General features: G+C 39.5%; 1 protein-coding gene across 1 annotated transcript in view; it reads right to left on the reverse strand.

Moving 5' to 3' along the window:
• csmd2 (CUB and Sushi multiple domains 2) overlaps window positions 1–20,811 on the reverse strand; it is a gene marked incomplete at its 5' end in the record, with an annotated part of 258,538 nt that overhangs the window by 121,166 nt on the left and 116,561 nt on the right. Inside the window, 5 exons of the mRNA XM_084562774.1 lie at window positions 1,390–1,511; window positions 5,949–6,073; window positions 7,453–7,540; window positions 11,442–11,519; window positions 13,895–14,007. Of these exons, the coding sequence (XP_084418900.1) occupies window positions 1,390–1,511; window positions 5,949–6,073; window positions 7,453–7,540; window positions 11,442–11,519; window positions 13,895–14,007 (526 nt within the window). The remainder of the gene's footprint in view (window positions 1–1,389; window positions 1,512–5,948; window positions 6,074–7,452; window positions 7,541–11,441; window positions 11,520–13,894; window positions 14,008–20,811) is intronic.

The raw sequence follows: 20,811 nt of genomic DNA on the forward strand, positions 1-20,811 counted from the left end.
AAAGCTCCTTTATTTAACATCACAAAAGTATGATCAACATAGAAAAGCCACATCAATATTTAGTGTTAGTGTCAGAACTAACTCTTGGCAACTCTTTTTCTGTACTTCACAGTTTGTTCAATGGTTGGTTCTTCTGTTTAGGCTTTCTCCGTTGCTTCTGTTTTTTTCATGTAATCATAGAACGACTTGATGATGTTGAGATCAGACCTCCTCAGGGGCTAGAGGATAGTTCTGTATAACTGTTTGTTTGAGGTCATTGTGATGCTTCAGAATGACTTTGTGGGCAGTCAGATGGATAAATAAGTGACTAAAACATTTTCCCAGTACTGTATACTTTATATACTCTGAAGGAATGTCTGACATTTTGTTTGTTCTGGAACAGAGACCCCAGTGTCCCTGACGCTGATAGATTAACACTTGAAAGACTGTCATCTAAAAACAGCTCCATTCAGTATGTCTAAGACATTATGATGCAGCAGCCCTTGACAAAAAAACCCACATTAGCAATGATGTCATGAGGTTGCATTTAGGTCTGCAGGAGCTTGTTCCAGCCACCTCCCTTTACCCTTTGCAGTTCTGCCTGAGTCTCCTGCCTGACCTAAAGTCTCCTCTGGCTGGGACTATGCAAACGGGCAGGAATAGAAGCCCATTACATCTCTAAAAAGAAAGAACAGCCTCACTCCATCTTCATCTGAACCAGAGACAGCGCAAGAGACAGCATAAAGTAGAGGTGTCTGTTTCAGCAGGCTGCCCGCTGGGTATAACCAAGGGTGTCTCTGTGTGTTTGTGCACAAGCAAGCAAAGGGTGGACTAGGGTGGGTAGCCTCTATTTCACCCAGCACAGCACAAACCGATTTGTAAAACCATCTTGTTTGAGTTCAGGGAAGGATATTTGGCAGGAAAGCAGCTGGGTGGCCTTGAACGCAACTCCAAAGTCAATGGTCTGAACAGAATGGCTATGACACTTTCATGATATCCTCCAAGCATGCGCTCAGAACCTCTCCATTAGTCTGCTGTCCATTTCACTCTCTTCTTCACCACAGGTGTTTCTAACAAGTCACTCTGTCATTTGTTGGCTCAGGTCCAGTGTATCTCTCTCACCCCTTTCATTTTCCTTATCGCTCATATTTTTCAGCGAGCAAGCTTCTGTCCCATGGTGTGCTGAACAGCCCCAAAGTGGCCTGCAGCAATTATCAAAAGCATAAAATGAGTCATGTGTGTCAGAGAAGCGATTCCTCATGAGTTCCTCTCTAACAGGTGCAAACACATCAGTCACCTGCTTCTCAGTTTGCTGGCAGCTAAAGACACCACTTAACACGCTGCTGCAAACTGTTGATAATAACAGCAAAGTTAAATTAACACTGTGCTCCGTTGTTTAACGACTTTTACCTTGGATGTGTCTGTCGCCGTGATGAGCCACGTGCAGTTAGCATTGTTGTCGTACTGGACTGGGTAGTTTGGGGATGTGATGACACCACTGGGTCCCCTCAACTGACCTCCGCACATTGGTGCTGCAAGACAAGACATAAAAGGAGGGAAATATTTGGTTAGGGATGTTTGTGAAGGTTTTCAGTCATCCAGGTTATGATATATGCAAAAGAAAAGTTGAATCAAAGGCAAATGGACTTTTTGTTTAAATCTGTGGGACCTGAAACTCACATGACTAGGGTCTATCACTACCAGATACTCAACTGTGATTGGAGGAATTTGTTTTGATAGTGTCCTTTCCCGAATGAATGATCTTCTAATGACCCATCAATAGCCAGAGACCCCAGACTCAAAGTGTGAACAAGGGGAAAACTTTTTGTAGACAGATGTTAAGAATACGTTGTAACTAGATGGCAAATTGTATCTCAGTCCACCTCTGCTAGTCAGAGAAGCGTGTTCCAATATCACATAGAAGGCTTCTTTTACTCCTCTTTCGTTTCATTTCCTTCAAGTGTAGGTGGACAGATTTTGGTCAGGATTAGTCTGAATTGAAAAAAAAACATCATCAAGCACCCCAACAAGTCCTGCAGCCTTTGTTTCAGGTTTGTTTTAGTTTGTGTGGAGTATTTGGTCAAGGAACATTTGAGCACACACCTGATCATTTAGAAATCACAAGATGTGGTATGCATCAGTTTGTCTCATGCTACTGGTTGTGCCTACATCTCAGTCTCTAACTGTTCAAATGTCTTGTTATTCTTGCTTGTGACAAACTCCCAGAACACATTTGATATTTAACTTGTGTTTCCTGTTCAAAACATACCTGTGCAGGGACTCAATCTTTTCCATGTATCATAGACAGAATCCCAAAGAGCATCCTAATGAGGAGGATCTGCCAAATTCAACTGTCTGACAAGTCAAATAGCTTTGCTTTAACTTGAGGTTCCCTCTGGGTTTCTGAATATCTGCAGCGGCTCATCAGCACAGGTGGTGTTTCTTCCAAATTTTCCAATTCTTCATTTCAAGCACATAAGACAGTACACATGAGGTCTTGTTTTAATCAATACACCTATTTGCACATAATGGCTGAAGTTGCTTGTGTCAAGTGAAAGTGCGTTTTTCACATTCTAAGCATTTCCTTACGTTTTACATGTGTAACTACACTTGAGCTCTGAGTACTGCTGGGATGACCTACTTTTGATACCAAGCTGAATGCTACTCCTCTTGCATAGAGACTGCACAAGCATCACTCTTTGGAGAGATGAAGCTCTCCGGCGAGTGGTAGGTAATGATAATTTGGCTTTTTTAAAGAAACACCAAATTAGAAAGTAAAAAGCCATCTGAACAACCCGGAGTGCTCCCTCTAAATCTCTGATTTCCTGATTTAACGTGGAAGAGTGAAAAACAGGCCAATATAAGATTCAATCAAACCCATAAATCAGCAATTTTTACCACAGGTTTGAAATATGCTGGAGAGAAGGTCTTTTTGTAAATATTATCAGGCTCTTACACAAAAAACAACTAGATGATCCTCTGTTATTTTTTAAAATGGGTCAGAATACACAGGGGAAAGTACTGCATACGAGTAGGCTAGATTATGAAGTCATGAGAAATACACACAACTAGTTACTAATCAAGTAGAACATGCAGATCTTCTCACTGAAAAAAGTAGGCGTGCAGTTAGAAAACCAAGCTTGAAAGTACAAGGTGACTTTTCTTATCAAGGCCTGAGGGTGTCTGCATGGCAGAACTGTTAAACACCACTTCAAATTAAAACATTAAGAAAATAGAGTGTGTATGTGTGTACGTATGGGAAGGGGAACCTGAAAGATTTTGAAAGTGTCTGAACCAACTACCCTGATTTTAATGATTTACATCTAACAGAGTTCCTTCGGGTGTTCGAGCCCCACTCTGTAGCTCCATGCTCCACCCCTCTCCCGTCAAATCACCCCTATTAAAATTTAAAAAGAACTTTAGCGACGTTAAGGGAAGAATAAAGTAATTATTAAGAGTTGTACTGACAGGGAGGGTGACCTTAACAAACACGATCCAGCAGTCAAGGAAGTCTACTTAAGGTATCGTATCCCCTTCTACTTTTTTTCTAAACATGAGGATCATCATTATATTTGATACCTCTGGGTTTGGCAACAGACATGAAAGTGCAGCGGGTTAACCAGCATCAAATCCACAAGGAAGAAATATCACTACAGCTTGGTGTAACCAGGGAAAGAAAAAGGAAAGAATGAAAAAAGTACCATGAATTTTATATCAAGCGAATAAATTTGCAGGCGAAGATGAAGTTTTTCTCCTGTGCTAATGATAGTGCTGTACAGGGTAATGATGACTAATGCTAATTTAGGACACAGATCTTCAATTATCCTAGATGATGTTTAATCTTTATTTAAACACGGAGAGGAAGAACAAAGGCAGAGCGCCAAAGGTTAAATGAGGATGATGGAACGGGTATATTCTTAAAGGGCAATTTCACTGACATTGTGGATGCCATGTGAATCCAAATGTTTCGTTACGCAAAACCAAATAAATGTGATACCCTGGCTTACACTCATAATAATCTTTCTAAGAGCTTCGCGCATTTGGCAGAATCTAAGTACGCAGAATGCATCAGTATACTCCTGCATTCATCTTGCTGATTCTGTCAGCAGTCAAATTATCAATAAATGTCAGTATGCCAGTTCCCCCCACCACTGTCCAAGCGAGGATTGGGCACTCTTTAGAAATTGCTCAACCAGCAGTCCTAGACCGATGATTGCTAATCTATTTGGAAAGGAGTGTGTGTTTGCTTAATTGTGCTTTTAGCCACAGCTGGAACAACATTATTTAATTATCGGTGTCTGTGAAGGTGCTCAGGCATCTAGGTCATGGCATAGCCAAAAAACAAGCTGAAACAAGGGCAGCTGGACATGTTGGGTTTCTTGAACTGACCATTCATCCAAATTGCTTCTTCAATTCTAAAAGGCTGGTGGTGAGTTTGAGTCTCTGTGTGTTGCGAATCTATAACTCACATGACTAGGGTATGTTAGATAGCTACTTACCTACCTGTAATTGACCCATTAATTGAACCATTAATGACACATTAATAGCCAAAGACTAGAGGGGCTACGGTACAGCTCTAGAATGAAGACTATTGTGATATTTGTAGACCAAACTTTCATTCTATAATAATAATACATTTCAAAAAATAATAGTAAAATGGCATCTGCCACCTTAATTAATATGAAAATTGATTTTTACTCCTGTTAGTACAAAGAACTTCCATAACAGCTCTTTTTGTATGTCTTAGGGAACTGCAACCTGGCCTTTCTGTTGTTAAAACCTTCCTGCGGTTCAAATTTTCCTCTGAATTGTGATCATGTCAAGTCTTCTCTAGATTGTTGACAAGCAAACATTTCCCCTATATTCTGGAGAGAATTCATGACAGCCACAAATGTTTCTTTCTTCTGTTTTCTCTTCATCAACAAGACTTGCTTTCTCTGAATGCTCCCAACAGTTCTGTCTGACTTTTGGTAAACCAGCTGTTCTTGATACCTATCTGACATAATTTCACAGCTTTATTATGTTCTTCACTTGTACAGTCAACGATTTATCCTTTTTCCTGACAGACAGCTAAATCGCAATGGCAGCTCTCAACTCTCAGTCCTCTCTAAGCAACACATGCATCCACTAATGACCAAGTGACACAGCTGCCCATTTAGAAGCCAAGTGTCCAATTACTTGCGAACCGTTGGGGCAGTATGTGTTAAACGGGCTTGATTTTACAAACTGATCTTTCATTACTGACATAAACATACTCAAATTAACACTGAGACTTGGCATTTTAATGTGGTATTCATTACTTTGAGAATGTGCTAAGGCAAAAACCCTTAAAGTTTGAGCGGCGTTATGTTGATCAAAGGTACATCATTTCAGACTTTGCTTTCAGACTGGTACACTGACAATCAGAATATTTTGCTATGTATGTTATATAAAAAATTAAGCCATTATACTGAAATAAGGATCAGTGGGCTCTACACTTATAAAGTTCCACCAAGTTAAAAAGTTGCCTGAGTAAATAGATATCATCCTTTAAACCAGTCATGATACAAAAAAATTAGGAAAATCTAATCTACTTTGATTAATGCAGTTTAGTGAGGCTTGCTTGTGAAACTAAAAACTGAGGACCACATCTGCATCAGTAAAACTTTTATAAGGAGCCTGACCACTTGCCTGTCACAAAGTGGTCACAAGTGAAAAACACATGATTAATGGGCAGCACTCTGTCAGCATTACTAAACAACAGGAAGCAAAAGAATGCTGGACAAGGGTCAAAGTCAGGCCAGTCATGGCAAAAACGATGAATTGTGATTGAAAATATAGAAGAAAAAGAAGAATATGGACAGAGCGTAACAGACTCTCAAGCAAATGTGACTTGAGCACCTGAGTCACCTGAGGAATTAAATAGAGGTCACATTGGCTCGACTTCCATTACACATGTGCGTAGATGTACAAGAGATGTCAGTCCTTACCTCTGCAGATTGGCCGATCATCACTCCAGCCTACGTAGCTGTCCGTCACCCTGAGGCAACTGATGCTCTTTGAGCCCTGCAGTTCATAACCCTCGTCGCAGGAGAAATGCACTGTAGCTCCTCGCCTGCAATCAGATTTCACAAGGAAAACATGTCAACAGCAAAAACTTTTTCTTCTGAAATTTTACAGTGAGGTTGCAGATGAGGTGAGAGGAAAGATTAAAAAAATGTTTACTGGGAAAAAAATGCAGATTTTTCATTGCCTTCCTGTCTGTGTTGTTGGGGACAGATGTTATCCATTTATCTGTGTTACAGTTGATAAAGACAATATGTGTGACAAAAATAAAACTCCACAATCCTTGTACCAGTAATATCACTATCTCACAGAGGAAGAATATTAGTGTGCAGTGGCTCAAATAGAAAGATATATGTTTTATTGTGCAGGTTTCTGTATTTGGTTTAGTTGCAGCAGGTCCACAGGCCATGACATTGGGTAAAGTGCTATGTGCTTGCACATTTCAAGATGCAGTCCCTGATTTGAGAGAGTAGAGTTCACAATAGCTTCTAAATCTATGACCATATTAATACAAAAACAGAAAAGCTATTTGACATTTCATTTTCAATATAGTATGCTGATGTACAGTGGACCATATTCAAACGTTCAAAAATTTTAAACATTAAAAACCATGTGACTTGATTTCCCATTAAAAATAAATAAATGATTAAATAAAAATTTAATTTTATAGCAATTTGAAATGACAATGAAAATGAAATTTGACATTTCATTTTCAAAGATTTCTCTAACCCACTCTAAAGTGGAAAAATAAGTACAAAAATGTGTGAAGCAATCCCACAGAACAGCAGGACATAGATGTAAAAGTTAAATGTCCAACAGCTTTTCCTTTTCCGTTGTAATATGGTCATGCCTATGAAAGTATGTGAAAATGAAAAGGTGAATTGGCTTACAGAGTTTTCTTGTTTTGTTTTCTTTTAACTGACAACATAACACCAAATTAAATGCTGTGACGGCCCACCTTCTGGGTTTAGGCTGGTCGTTAGGTGAGAGAGAGTGTCTCTCTCTCCCTGTGGGACAACTATCTCCATGTTGGTCCTTTCAGGTTACAAATCACCATTTCACACATGATTACATTCAACTTCACCTCATCCATGCACGTCTTACATTGCTGACACCCTGCACTACCATTCCTCACTGTATTTTCAGATCGTTAAGAATAAATGAATTGGCAAAATCATATTCTTTGTGTGCGTGGCTTCCTCTCGGGGGGTTGGCGAGGACTGTTGTTTCACTACTAGATGATGTGCTCGGGTGTTTTTTAGCACTCAGATGAGCGCTATTGCTCACGAAAATGTATTGTCTACAATCTCTACAATGTTATTGTGTCAATCAGCCCCATTATTCTTGTTCAGGACTGTTTGCCTATTCAGTTGTAGTTACTATTTAATTAGTTGCTTCCTATTATGATCAGTCTTCACTTAATTTCACCTGAAGTCAGATCCTTTTCTTTTTCCTCGATCCGGAATCCCGGGATCTGGACACATGTTGTGTCCCTGCGCCACTCCCATCTGAGACACTAATGGGTAAAGACAGAGAGAGAAAGACATTAGGAGAGTACTGACAGTGCAGATGCTGAAAGTCTTAAGAATTATTCTTGTTTTGTCGAAAGATATTCCATTAAAATGAATATAGCATTTTTTATTGTCTCAACAACAGTTTTACCAAGAAAGTGAACAAATTTAACAAATTTAACAATGAAACTGTATGTAAAACTTATTGAGCGGAATATAATAAGTTGCAACAGCTGCCTTAGCCTTTTTCTACTGTTACACAAGGGGTGCTTGACATTGGTGCTGCACTAGCAGCTTGTACATCCACTCATGTAGCATACACTTTAACATGCTTAACATTATCAAATCCATGTTATCCTGAGGCACAATCCAGCTGGTGCTCTGTTAAATCGTGTCAGTGGGGGCCAAAACAGTGGAAGGTAATGTGTCAGAAGGGGTCAAATAAGCTTGGCCAACCACTAGAGCCCTGACTGACTGGAATGGGTCAAAGGTCAGCGGGGCCCCATTAATGTGACACCTGCTCACCGGCCAGGGTCCGAGTGTGAGCCAAGTCAGCAGTGAATTTAAAACAAGGCTCAGCAGAAGTAGCAAAAGAAGGAAAACATGGATTTAACTAATACCTGGTGAATAATGAGAGAAGGACATTAAAACTAGAATATGTGACAAATCTGTACCAAATGTATGTATTTTGTCTTATCCAAACAAAACAATTTACTGATCCCTGCATTTGATGTAAACATTATAATATTAGAATTTAAAGAGTTGAGTGTTAAAGCTAAATCTGTGTCTAATTATGACAGCCAACAATCTGGTGATAGAGGGCTAGTCCAGTACTTTTGAGACTTCATTCATCCAATAATAAGTAAGCATTGCTTTAGACGTGAAGAAAAAAGTGTTAAAAACTGGATGCCAAAGACACTTCAAGAAGGTTTAAAAGGAGGACGACACTAAATGGTATAGTTGGGGTCCAACAAGTAGTAACTTCATAAGGTCTCCAAGTTTCTGTTGAAGAAATTCTAAGAAATGGAATCCATTATTTTTACAAAAGAACGTATTTTCTCAGATGTTCTTGTCTTTCCATTAAGGATAACAGGAAGTGCAATAATGTGGGGACAGAAAGCAAAATATAAAGTGGAGAATATAAAAGCATGAAATAATGCAAGTTAAAAAAAAGAAAAATGTTATTCCTGACTGGCAGAAGGTTTAAAATGAATGTGGGATGCAGAAGTGGATAAAAAGGTATTGTAAATGCAGAATATTGCAGTATACTCAGTATACTTAAATCTTTGAACATCCATCTCTGTGTCACTCTACTCAGGTAATACATAGGTGTCTGACATTTAAGTAAAGCTGAATGGGATAATGAACACTGAATTCAAACAAAGGACGAAGAGGACAAGGGCAAAGAAGACATGGCGAAACGACTGACCAATGCAATTACCGCTGTCTATTTGGTATTAAAAGTACATTTGTAGCACTAGGACTGTCTGTCCTTTCCGTCTGTACATTTTCTGACAGTCAGCCGTCCGCCTTTCCTCTGGCCAAGAAGTAGAGAAAAGAAAAAAAAACTTCATGAAACGACTTTGAACAGGAGGTGAGACGGATGGAACACTGACGGAATAGTGTCTAACATCTTTTCCAAGAGCCAGACACACAAGTTGTGGAGACAACATGGTGGTTTTTGCAATTTTTAACACTAATGGAATTCACAAAAGTATTCAATGTGTGAACGTTTGCATGTATTAATCCTTGAGACACGTGTTTGTAATTTTGTATAAGCAGAATGCTCAAGGCTTACTGCAGATACGGCCGCTGTTTATCATTGAGGAAATCACTAAAGGGAGTATTAGTCCACTTACACCATGGCCACTTCTCAGCAAATAAATATCATCACATTAGGAGTTGTACCGACCAATCAACAAGTCGACCAGTCAGACAGTTTTACATTTTAATCCTGCCTTTTATTAATGGTTCTTAAATTTAGCCCTTAGGCATGTAGCTCAGGTAGAGCAGGTTGTCCATAAAGCAGAGGGTTAGTGGTTCCACCTCAGGTGGATAGACCACAGGCCAAAGTATCCTTGAGCAAGACACTGAGCTACATGTTGCTCCTAGTGGCACTGGTGTAGAAATATGTCCATGCTTGTGTCAATGAGTGAATAGAAATGTCATTGTGCCTGTAAAGCGCTTTCAGTACCAGTAGGTAGAAAAACGCTCTATAAATACAAGGTCATTTGATCATTACCACACTGCCTGGACAAGGAAGGGATTTACAAGACTCTGAAAGATCTTTGTCAACTTTATAATAAAGAACTACTGGTGAGTAAAACAAGAACATATTCCAATACTATTAACAATGATAATAATATACAAATTGTTTGAAATTAATGAATACTGGTAATTTAACAGTAAATAATAGTATTCAAGAATTTCAGATCGAAATCTCATCTGGCGGAAAGACTACGACTCCCCCTGCATATGATTCATCACTGAATTTGCAAACCTCAAACCCCAGAGCTTTTCCCTTTGTGGACCATTTGAATCATTACGGTTCTTGTTTTCGACAAGACCTTGAGCTGTACTAGGTGGTAGGTGAATTTTTAATAAGTTTCAGGTCAGACTCTGACACAGGAGGATATTGAAAGCTTATATCTTTTCTGCTTCTGCTGTAGCATTCAATTACCGATTAAAAAGTGGAGTGAAACCTGGTGTCTGTAACCAAGCTGAAGGCAGTTATGTTCCGTATCTGTTGATACCCGCCCTCAAACTTGTCAGGCTTGCTTAGCTGTACTTGGCATAAAACTTACTCCCCATCTCATTCAGGACATGAAGATTGCAGGTCTGTGTTTTAGCCTTTTTGTTTAGGAATACCTGTGCTCTCCACTGCACCTTGTGACTGCCTCTGTGTATAATACCTCCTTACCCTGCCCTAATGTTCCAACATAACTTTTTTTTTGGTGCTCTAATTTGTGTTTCTCCTCTATTTTTTACAAAGCTACTGTTCATCAAAAAAGTTCATTGAGATGTTAAATTATATTTATCACGAGTCTGGTCAAATAGCCGCAAGATGCAGAGACTTCAGTACTGTTGTTATGGTTACACAACTACAGGTTAATGGAGGGACATTCAGTTAAAAAAGGCAAGCAAATAAGGTGAGGTGAAATTGTAGCAAACCTCCCAACTAAACAGAATTGTGAATTCCAGGAGATCATGGCATTAACCACTGTTAACGTGTATGCATGTGTGTCTGAGTGTGCAATTATGTAGAACTGTAAACCATAATCTATACTTCAAATCTTTGCTGGGGGGTACTGCATAGTTACAGGAAAACTGCATACCCTGTGCTGTAGCCTGACGTACACCTACCCAGATATGAAACAACACATTGCAGCGATGCAGATCACATCAATGGTGATTGCTCTGAAACTTGTCTGAGGTGCAGAAGTGCAGAAAATTCAAACTCATTCTACGTCGGTCAGCTCAATGGTTGTACACGCCAACTTCTTTGGTGTCTTTTTCTGAATTGCATTCCAGAAATAGTTAATTAGCTCCAACTACAACATGCTCTGATCAGTTCCAGTCACCATTGCTTGAAGTACATAAAGAAACTCAACACGGCGACATACAAATCACACCACAGTGTAAATACAGAACATCACAGACTCACCTGGGTGTAAGCATAAAGGCTCACAACGCGGTAAGCAACAGGCATGTCTCTGTGTGGTTCTGACATGGAGGTATAAACCAAGCTTAACAATCTGCAGTCTGCAGTGTCATGAGAAACAAGTTCTATAGTGTACCTGCCACTGCCAGGGTTTTCACCCCACATTTACATTTGTTCAGACTGAAAACACACACAGAAATTCAAGCACTTAACGTTCAAAAAATGAAGCTAACTTTGTAACTTACACACTGAGATCTTGTGGTGGTTGTCTTTGCTTGGCAGCATCTTTACACCTCGAGACTTGAGCTCAGTCATCTTCTTCACTGTAGAGGAAACATAGCGGGGCGGTGTTGTGAGGCAGAAGAAAAGGCAATAATGACAACCACACAGTCCGCCAGCGGCTGAATGTCTACAGCAGACATAATGTATGCTGTGCCGTACACCACTGCCCACAGCTGTTATCTTCACATCAGCTTTGACGAAGGAAATGTAGAAGTGATGATTGAGTTTAGCAACACTGTGAGAATTTGTCAATTAACTTTTTGGGACTAAAAAAACCTTTCATTTGTTTTATGTTAATCCAAAACGTCATGCATTTAGTTTACACTGACAAATAGATCTCAACAATGCATAATTTCTATACCATCTTGTAAAAAGAAGACTGTTCATGTCTATTCAATGAAAAGATGAAATTTATATTACTGAGTTTGGTGATAATTGCCCCCCTCCAAAAAAAAAAAAAAACAAAACAAAAAAAACAACAAGTCATCTCCGCAAAGTAAGGGGCTCATTTAAATGCATATTTATTCACCAATTTCAAAAACACCATCAGCATTATCTTGTGCTCCTCCTAACAGTCATCCTATTTAATTACTTTGACGGTTCATGACAATGGAACTTTACTTCTTTTGCAAATGTGTTTTCATCCTTCGTTCTATTCCGGCTGTATTTTAATTCCGAGCTAATCGGAGTCAGGTGTCAGAAAGTGTGTAAGAAAAAAAATACTATTAAGCAGTACTTTTTAGATTTGTCACAAAAGAGGGGAAGGGTATTAGCATGTTTTTAGTTAGGAAACTAAGGTGCAGGGCTTGGGTGGGGTGGGGCTGATTCCTGTCCCACAAAGTGAAGGACACTGAGGAACAGAAGAAAAAAACAAAGAGCCAATAAAGATATTCAATCACTTCATCGCTGAAACAAGCTTCTGCTGTGGAATCATGGGACCTTTCATGATGAGAATGGCTCGTATGGAGTGGGGGATGGCAGAACTAGAGTCAATGTTTAATCTAATTAAAGTATTAGTCTCCCGTTGCCCTCATATCTTATAAACATATTTATCTCACACTGAACCTGTAATCTCATAGGCTCAGTGGCTTTTCTTTTTCATATTCTCCATTCACTTAACTCTTTTTTTTTCTCTTTTCTTTTTAGTCATTCTGTCCTCCCATCCCCTCTGAAATTTCCAGTGGATAACTAGAGGGGAGATCCTCAGAGATCTTTTTTTTTTTTGTGCGGACAAACTAATCCTTTTCCCCTGCTTGTCTCTTCTCAAAGGTGACCCCTGAATCTCTTAAGAGTAATGGGACTGTAAGTGGAAGCATGGTACAAAGAGGATTTTGTGTGTCTGTGTGTGTATATGCGTGCGTGTGCAATTCTGTGGCACAGATAATTACTCTACAATCTTGTTGGTTTGTTTTTCCTGCAAGCAAAAACAAATATATTTCCCAAAATGGTGAAATAATTTCACGTGCTGCAAGTGCATTTTCAAAATTGGCCAAATCTTCAAATGAGCTAGATCACATGTCAATTTAAGCTCATATGGTTATGTGTACAAAGATGGACGAACCCTGAAGACCGAACTGAGGCGGGCAGTTGGTGCATAGGCAGACAGCTAGCAACCACTCTCTTAACGAAGGGTAACATTAAGCCTTGCTGCAATTTAAATGGACTATTTACATAGAAGTCTACCCTCCGTGTAGTTGTTAAGATTGAACACAGAGTTTTTTCACAATAGGTTGTATCAAACATTGGGCGTTTTACAGTTGGGCGTTTTAACATTAAGTCGATTTTTCAGCAATGGACAAGGCCGCTTGTTAGAAACAACTGACACATTGTCAGACATTGTTAGACTGTAACCAATTTCTTTACAAGGGTAAGCACATAAACAATTCTTCTATTGTGTGCCAATCAGTCTTTGAGGGCGGAATATGTATTCAACCATTGTTAAAACATGCAAATAAAACAATTGAGATCAAATTAATCTCTTTTCAATGGTGAAGCTTAAGAACATCCTCCACTCATCTAAAGAAGATATCACACAAACACATGTCATGTTTTACACAAGCAGACAGAAAGTTGCAAGGGTGAGACAAAGAAGTCTGCTGTGAAGACTTCTGTTAACTTTTGTTTAAAATGAACAAAGTTCATGAATAAGAAGAAAGCTAAAGAGTTCATCATCTGGAGAGCATAACTATATTCCTACTGGTGCACAAAAGAACCTTTCTGTGGGTCTCCATAAATATTAGGATCCGTCCTTGGGGGGGACCATGAATATTAAAATCAAATATCATGGATATCCAGCCATTTACAAAGTCCTCTACAAAGTTGAACTCAGCACACAAAACAGTGGAGCATATGGACTGATGGTGGTAAATTATTAATGATTGTCCTTTTGAAATATCAAAATTTCTCCTGATCTCACCTTGGTACTGGGCGCTGAAACCTCTCAACTTGTGGTTTCCATCAGAGGTGAAGTGCAGTCTAAGCCAGTTCTTGCTGCTAATGATGGGCGAGGGAAGGTTGGGGCCAGTAAACCTGCAGACATGGACAGAGAGAAGAGTACCACAGACTGTTAGGACTGCAAATGGAAATGTGAATGTAGCAGAGCGCAAACTGAGGTACTGGTTAGACCGTATCAGTATGTACTAGTATCTACAGCATCTCCACCGGCACTGGTACACCTTCTTAGTACTGCAACTCCAATGAATCTTTTCCAGATATTTTCTTTGTCATTTTATTTATTTATTTTGCTCAGGAATGGATCTAGTATAATCTACTTTATGAATTACTGCAAATAATGCACACATAATTCTGCTTCTCAGTGTTTTGGTGTTGATTTTTATGAAACTAAATATTTAGCAACCATTACCCTTGAAAGACAGTAGCTCTATTTATGCTTTTGTTTTGTGTCATAAAGCAATTAAGCAATCTATCAATTTCCAATAAAGTCAAGACCAATGGCAGACAGTAATATATACTATAGAGGCTGGCACAATCTGCCAGTCTCCCCTTTGATTGACTTGTTTGTTTATGGTAATTATGCTAATGTTTCAAAATTAATGTTCCCCTGGCTTAGAGATGTTATAACGCTACACCTTTAAGATCTAATAAAGGGACGGTCTGGTACTTAAGGGGACCTGTGATAGTAACAACTCTTAACCAAGCTGTAGCCCATTAAAAATGCAACCACGGAACACCAGCTCTGACATTTGCAAGAAAAAAAGGACACTCCTTTTATTACTTTGGAAAAGCAATAGTGAATTATACTTCACAAACACTTACAGTGCCTCCTGATCTGTATGCTAATTAGAGCCGTTGCTTACCAGGCACTTCTTTAGCTGTTAGGGCCGAAGTCATTTGGGAACACATCAAGTTTTATCTTGAGACACACAAATGCAAGCGAGCACACACGCACGCACACACTCTCCCAACACTTCAATGCATACAGCAGCACACTGAGGCATACATTCAAACAAGTGTATGTGTAATTTCCAATCCCCCCCAACTGTAAATTGCATTTCCCCCAACTGTGTCCACCACATCTCACTGACCTAGCTATATGCTGAAAGGTACAATCTTAAGCATATTCAAAGGCACACTTCCACTCAGCTCCCATTACCAACAATTGAAAATAAAGAGATAGAAAAAATGGAAAGAAAACTTAATAAATAGTTAAGAAAAGGCCAGACAAAAGAGAGACGAGACATACTTTGGAATCTAAAAACTTCTCTTCTGTGAATGCAAAAAACAGGTTTGTGTACCGTCACAGCAGGAACAGAAGAATAAAACACTTCTAAGCTTACAGCTCCCATCACACACAACAATCTGCAATAAAGCGAAAGTGTCTCCATGTGTGACTGACAGCATTGCAGGGGTCTCTGGTAAAACTGTCTAGATGTCTGGATGTGGACAGAATCTGCCTTTATTTTGCACCTTTGCTTATAAAGTAAGCTCTTGCTGCAGTGGGGCCACTGCCACTCGGTGTAGCAGCTCAACTTATTAGTCGAGCTGAACACAAACTCACCTTGAGGGTGGGAGGGAGAGACAGAAAACAGAGAGGGGATGATTTTTCAAGAGTTTTGGGCAGCAGACAGGACAAACCACAAGGGAGAAATGAGACAATGGGAAAAGAGAGATGGCAAAATGTCAGTGATTTGACTTTTTTTTTTAGCTAGACTGGAAGGAGGCAGCAAGAAAAAGGAGACAAGTATGAAAAAGCAAATATGTCACTGAGTGCTTTTCCCGTCTAAGGCTGCTTTCAGCATGTCGCTGTTGTGGCCTCCATTTCCTTGCTTGTGAGTCACTGATGCCAATGACCTCAATCCTTAGTTACAAGACTTCCATTAAAAAAAGATTCACTAATCAAACAGCTATGTCCATGTCACAAGCGGCTAAGGTCACAGTGAGGAGCAAGGCTGTGGCCGACTCTATTTCCTAACCAACAAATGAGATCCTTTTATCAGTATGTGAGAGACAGTTATAAAAGTGTGTTTGTGGTGGTCACTGGGATGTATGTAACATGACTGTACTACATGAGATCCTGGAATTACAAGTAAGTAGCACACCATTTTAGACATAATTCGCATGTCGTGTTTTTAAGCTTTTTCTGTGTCAATTTGTAATGTGTGCAACATCCCCATTTTTACTGGCATCATGTCATTCAATAGAAGATGACCAATACGAACCAAGATCCACTCTGAGTTTTCAAAATCAGCTCCGGCCTTGTTCGTCTTTTCAAGTAACTGTTTTTTTTACTATCACCATGTTTCTGTCCCTGCTGCAAACCTGTCAAATCCCCTTATGTCTAATCTGTGCTGGGCAAACGCGCACAGAAAGAAAGTATTCATTCCAACCAGAGAGAGACGATCTGATCAAGTGCATCAAAGGTTTATACCATCAATCTAAATTTCCTTTCTAACGTGCCAATTTGTTCTGACTGTGGTGGTTAAATGAGGCATTTTTATTCTTACTGGGCTATTATTCTGATTATTAGTGGAATACTGGGGTCTATGTTAATGCAGCAACTGTCACATTCAGCAGCAGCCCTGAACATATTTATCAGATACCATCTAAGTCTTTGAAGAAATATTTCTGCACTACCATCCAGTTACACTACTGCTAAGTAAGCTAAACACCGCACTTAATGTAATTTGTTTTGTTAAATTGTCACACAAACCACTTTTGTTGCTTCTGATAATAAAAAAAAACTCCTTTGAGATTTTAAAGCAGTAAAATACAAGGGTATAGTTTAAACAGCAATAATGCACAACAAATGAAATATAGTGGGTCTACCTGCCTCTTCCAGATGACTCTACTGCCAACATGGTAGCTTAATGCATAATTAAGGTTGTTATTATTTCCTTCACTGAACATTCAACAGCTACCTCTGACTTACACACTAGCACCTAAAGTATAATGGACCTGTATACAAAGTAAATCAAGAAAACGATACACAGGAAACGTTCATTAATTTAATCGCATACACTCCCCATCAATGTTGGCAGTGGCGCTCGCTCTCATTTTTAAATTTGTTTTGAAATATGGGAGTGATTAAGTTATTTATCTGATCGGATTAATATTTTGTCCTTCCTTTCAGCCTGGCCTGGAGTCTGCACAGTATAATGAAAATGAGGCGGAAATGTAAAGCCACGTCGCATGACACCGGCCTTGATTTACAACGGCAAGTGCAAGACTGATAAAGTGAGTCTGCATGTCTCGGGGGATGTTTTATCACTTAAGAGAAGGGGGGAGATAAAGCATTAAGGGGACTCATGTAGTGTCTGGCAGAGGTTGCATTTGGAGCGGCACCACCAAGAAGAAGAGTGCCAAATCACATCTAGCTCTAAGCACAGAGCTGGGTCCAGAAACACCCTGCGTACTAAATCTCACACCAGTCAATCACAGTATATTATACCCCCAAACCACATGTAAACACAAAGGTTCCAGGTTTTTAAGGCAAACCGCTCTGTTCTGTTCCACTTTTCATCACAGGAAAAAATCCAAATCTCTATTTGGATAAAAGTTTAGTTTGATTTGGAATCAACTTCCATTAACACACAGCAGCTAAAAACTGATTTAGGATTATTATGATAAACTGTGACAGATGGTAAATAATGGATGGGTTGTGCAATTAATACATACTGCATGAGCGATGAACCGTAAATATAATTCTTACCTAGCGTCACAAGTGTCTTTCCCTATTTCACTGTCTGCCCCTTCCTCATAGTTTTGCTTTAAGTTTTAGGGTGAAAGTGACCATAGGGAGCAACAGAAAAAGTCCTGAGCAGGTTGATGGAGGTCTGCTGAAGGGTAATGTGGCTGCTTCTAAAGTTCCTTTGCACCTCTCTCTCTCTCTGTCTGGTCATATTAGATTTATGCGGAATTGTCTTGAGAGTGCAGCGCTAAATAAGTTTCCATTTCCAGGCCCCAAAGCTCCTCAGTCTGAGTCAGACTTTTGATGATTGTCCAAGAAATTTATTTTGGGCAAGGCAAGGTGATAGAGGCAGCCAGTGGGGGTATGTAGTATACTTAACTGTGGGGACTGAACTGTGAACCAGAGAGTTTTCTAAGAAACAGCAGTTTTCAATGCAGCCCGTTTAAGATCGTACATACATTTCTTAAATTCCATGTAATCAACATTCATAAATAGTCTGAAGTAGTTTAATGGTTATGCAACCTTTAAAAACAGCAGATTTCTGGGTATCTAAAGTCAGATTTGCAAATCCCTGTTTCTTAGACTTGTCTTTTCACTATTATATTCGGATGGAGGCTCTTAGAAATATGCAAGACCGGTCAAATCCAATTACATAACACCAGCACAGAGGTGCTTTCCATACTGATGTGATGCGACTTATTAAATTGTTAATGCCTTTCAGGATTTTGAACAAAGGTCATCGTCATCAGGCAATTCAGCAACCCCTCCCAGTTGAATGAGTCTTTCTTTCTGATTTATATTCATTGTTCCACATCATCTGTTTTCTGTTCAAGGGCCAAAATGTCAAACTGCTCTGTGCATAATGAGTAATAGGCAGAGTTTGAGTGTCAAAGTTCGCTAGCTACACAACGGGATCAAATGCTTTAAAGCACCTTTCGGTACATGAATCCATCGTGATGTAGCATCAGATAGCCATGCATGTATTTGTGTGTTGGTGTTGGCCTGTGGGGTGGGCAGAGGGCGGATTCTCAGTGAAGAACGTTCCCATTAATTGCACCTACTTAGGCAGATCAATCAGAGCTCTGCTCAGTATGCAGGTCCTGTTGCTTACAGCAGACTGGGGGTCACAGTGACTTTAAAGCCAAAACTTTCAGCATTTTAATGAGGCTATGTGGATTATAGCACAGGCTACTGCTTATCCAGATGCACAAGCACACACGCATGCACATATTGCCACTAATAATCATTCGCGTACACAAACGTGTGCTGATATTAAATTAAATAAAACCCGTTTGCTCTCCTCCTCCGCTATCCGTCCTAGCGCACACGTATAAACACACACAGACCACATCATTCTGAGGTAAAACTAATCAGCGCAGAAGACCCTTAAGTCCAAAATGGCAGTATAAAAGCTCTGGCGGTGAAGCTGTAGCTGTGACCTTCAGATGTAACAGAGACCAGACATACTCTGGGGGTTTAAATGAACCACCTCTGCTCCACACACCACAGAAACCTCAACACGATGGACTCATTTCTTCAAACTATAACCACCCAGGCAGTAAACATCAACCTTACACTGTAAGTTAAGGCCAAACTATAAAGAGAGGCAATCAGGCCAGCGATGTCTCATGGGCTAGTGCTGCACTGGAGAAAAAAAAGGCATTAAAGAGGAAGCTGAAACCTCTTTGGATCAAGGCGGTAAAGCTGCAGACCCATCAGAGCCAACATGCCAGCTCTACCCATAGACTCCCCTGGTCCACCAGAGCCAATATGTCTGTTCTTCCTCCTCTCTCAGCACTCATGTATAATTCATGGAGAGACCTCTGGCCCCATCAGAAAGCCTTGTTAAATCTTCTGAGGGATTCCTTTCTTCCTCTTCCCACAACTCATTTCCTGCCCTCACAGAACATATAATATGGACACTGATTGAAAGAAATTTCCTTTTGGGAAGAACAATGCATCATCCTTCATCTGTGCTCCCTTTATTTATTTATTTATTTATTTATTTTTTTAAACATTTCTTTAAGCCTATCTGGAGACTTCCTGCAGATCCTCTTCAGTGTTTTAGTCACATTATCAGTGGATTTACAGTGGGTGTTAAAACCTATTTCAAGCTTGGAGATAACTTTTGAGGCTACATGTCCAAATATCATAACCAGTTGTCAAACACACATTCCAATCCAACGTCAGATCTCCTTTTCAAAGACTACATGAAGGCAGTAGTCTCTTTATTGAGGATATATTCTTCCAATGTTAATAACCATGCAAATTAAAACGAAACTAACTTCTGGCTAATCTGCCATGCTGTTTTAATTCCTTCACCAAAGAGAAATTAATAGTACCCACTAGGGATGTGGTCCATTAAATAAAATCATGGTTGACTAAAATTGTATCTGCTCTTTGACTACCAAAGAGAAATTAAATATATAAACAATATGCCCATTATTTCTAAATTAATTCATTGTGAGCAAATGTTAAATGAGTTAGAAGTGTCTTTATTACGTCGACTGAGTCTAAAGTTGTGAAAACGTTTTTAGAACACCCCTCTGTTTTCACAGGTAGTTCGTCTCTCCCACTGCTGAAAACTATGAATTAAAAAGAAAAAACTACACAGGTAGTGTCTGACCAATGAATATCTTAAGCACAACAAATTTAAGTGACATTTCAAACTGATGTAAAAACAATGAGAGCTGGGCGCGCAATATCAAAAACTAAGGTAAGCTGGCAATTTACAGCCTGCCAATCTACAATGGGTGTTTGGACGAATGTGATTGATGTGACAAATGGATATTGTCAAACGAAACTGCTGACTGATTACACCTACATTTCTACTTACTCACCTACTAAATTCTATCTTACTCTAACTCATTGGATAGATGACTTTCTTATTTTGCTGCATTGTCAAATCTGGACGGTGGTTACAACTATGGACTTTGATGATCAAGTTAGCAAGGTGAGTGATGAGAGTAATGCTACTACCTCTGGTTTTGACGTTGGCTAAGGGACACAATGGGACTTGCTTCTCTAGGGACTGGTCAGCTGAAGCAAAGCTGCTTGAAGAACTTTTTTCAACTGATAACAATTCTCCATCCATTTCCTTTATGTTCTCATTCATGAAAATGCTACTTGGTAAAATTACTAGACTTTCATCTATAAGTTTTTTATCAAAAATATGCATTTACCAG

The sequence above is a fragment of the Chelon labrosus genome, assembly GCF_963514085.1.
Source record: "Chelon labrosus genome assembly, chromosome: 16".
NCBI classification, from domain to species: Eukaryota; Metazoa; Chordata; class Actinopteri; order Mugiliformes; family Mugilidae; genus Chelon; species Chelon labrosus.